The sequence below is a fragment of the Littorina saxatilis genome, linkage group LG8 (genome assembly GCF_037325665.1).
Source record: "Littorina saxatilis isolate snail1 linkage group LG8, US_GU_Lsax_2.0, whole genome shotgun sequence".
NCBI classification, from domain to species: Eukaryota; Metazoa; Mollusca; class Gastropoda; order Littorinimorpha; family Littorinidae; genus Littorina; species Littorina saxatilis.
Window position 1 is genome coordinate 32,311,799 of NC_090252.1, and position 2,500 is coordinate 32,314,298.

Genomic DNA, 2,500 nt, shown 5'->3' on the forward strand with positions numbered 1-2,500 from the left:
TTCAATTATTTGATCACGTTTTTTTTTTATTAAAACGAAAACGAACACAGAAACATATACATTCCTGTAAAAAAAATGTATGATTACAATTATTTAGTTACGAATTAAGCTTGATTTATTTTCGGTTAATTAGAAGTGTTGTGTCTCATTATTACATAATTATATCTTTCTTGTCGTGTTTATTGCATTGTTGTGTGTTTTGTATTCATGTTAGTTTGTTTGTTTGCTTAACGCCCAGCCGACCACGAAGGGCCATATCAAGGCGGTGCTGCTTTGATTTTATTCATGTAAACCTTGTTTGTTGTTTTTTAAATAAATATTGACTTGACTCCACTTGACTTGTCAAAGAAAGAACCCTTCCCGTGAGAACTGTTTGGTCCAAAATCCCTGATCTAGCCAGAATTTTACTTATGATTAGGCCATCGCATTACATACCAAAAATACACATTTTGGCTGCTTCCTATGCATAGTTAGTTTTTTTTTAAATTAAATAATGTTAGCAAAAACGCTGTTCAGAAATGAATGCATCAAACATGATGTGCATAAAGCATGCACCCAGGCTTTTCATTTCGGAGCATGTCCAAGGGAACGGGCAATGTTATTCCATGTATAACAAAAAATATCGAGCCTTGCCACGTCTTAGATGGTGAGTTGATTTGTATACAAAGAACAGACAATTGCTTATTACCTTTAAGATATCATCGACCATTTGAGTCGCTTTATTTCTTCTTAATTCTGACCTAATACTCGACATTCTGCTAAACCAAGTTGGTGCATAGAAAATCCATGATCTGATACTTTATGCTTTATATTTTACTCCATGCCTATTGAATACCTGATTTCTTGGTCACTCTAGCCTTGCGTTTGAGATTCTGCAACACGTGCTACTTCTTGCTTATTCTTGCTTCCAGCCCTTCGACCCTGCCACACATAAAATCCAGGAATAATGTTTGACCTATTTCTTGTGGATTCGGCCCTAGAGTGTAAGAATCTTCCGTAGGCTTATATTTTATTCTAGGTATACTAAAGGGCGTTTTTAAGGTAGAGTATCCTAACTTTTCGGAGTATGCTTAGCATTTAATCCAGGCATATGCAATGGCCCACTAAGTTAGTCATTCTAACCGTACTTTTGGAATTGTGCAACACAATGTAGTAAATGTAGATACTTACTTCATAACGCGACCGACCATAACAAATGCCACATTATGATCAATAAGACGTTGTCGGATCTCGTCTTTGTCGTCATTTCCGGTGTCTGAATCACTCGCGTCCGTCTCTGCATCTGATATTGTATGGCTGCCCGTACTCCCAGGCGATTCAGGTGCTGCTTCTGCTTTTAAGCTGACGACAGAAATCGCAAGAACATTGAATAGGTTAAGAACAGGTATCACATTTACTCTAATTTCAAATGACGACATACATCTTAGCAGCATCGACTTATGAGACGACATACATCATATTAGCACTAACTGATGTTACGACATAAGTCATATCAGCTCTGACTAATGTTACGACATAAATCATATCAGCACCGACTAGTGTGACGACATAAATCATATCAGCACTGACTAGTGTGACGACATAAATCATATCAGCACTGACTAGTGTGACGACATAAATCATATCAGCACTAACTAAAATTACGACATAAATCATAACAGCACTGACTAAATTGTGAGTAAATATTTCATGAGCGCTTATTACATTGACAACAGATAATTATGCACTTGCAATGCTCAGACTGGCAAAATACATAAATTTGGCATACGTTTATAATACAGAAGACTTTTATTTAGCACTGATTGCTGTGACAACATGCATGATAATTGTGTAGTGTGCCTACCGTGTGCATTAATGCTTTGGGTCGTCATGTACATCACATTAGCACTACTCAAATTTACTGCAACTCTAACGGCAACTCTTATCTAGAGTAGCTTCTGTTATACGGATGTGTAAACACGATTTGCATATAACACGATTTATTACAAGCAGATGTTTTCGGAACCACGCCGAATAAATTGTATATGTTGATTGAATGTTTCATTTTGAAATAAAGGAAGACAGGAGATTGTCCTTCAAACAACGGAGTGAAATTCAAAAATGCATCTGTAGGCAAACTTTCCTACCGTCTTATTATATAGCTCATCGATTCATTATGTGAGTCACAGAAGGCAAAGAACCTTTATACATGAACACTCAAAACACACACGACGTCTTTACATGTGCTTTGCTTGTTTTCATATCCGTATTTAATGTCGGTGATATGCCATGACATATGATACACGGTGGACAAGCAACAGAATGTGAAACGAAACTGTTTGAGTACAGGCATGTCGTTTACTCGGTAGATACCATACAATACCTGTCTGTCTGTTCTCTCATGGGCACTACAGGTTGCGAGTCAAGAGACTGTTCCTGGTTGCCTGTATTCCCTTCGCTCGTCTCTCTGACAAGTCTTTCTGTCGCCTCTCTGCAAGGTCAAATAGCACTGTCTAGTTCG

The 2,500-nt window shown here is 37.6% G+C and overlaps 1 protein-coding gene across 1 annotated transcript in view; it reads right to left on the reverse strand.

The window, feature by feature from the left end:
• Window positions 1-2,500, reverse strand: part of LOC138973326 (uncharacterized) — a 10,735-nt gene that overhangs the window by 1,263 nt on the left and 6,972 nt on the right. Inside the window, exons 10-11 of the mRNA XM_070346053.1 lie at window positions 2,363-2,470; window positions 1,171-1,341 (exon numbers count right to left, since the gene is read on the reverse strand). Coding sequence (XP_070202154.1) covers window positions 1,171-1,341; window positions 2,363-2,470 — 279 coding nt within the window. The remainder of the gene's footprint in view (window positions 1-1,170; window positions 1,342-2,362; window positions 2,471-2,500) is intronic.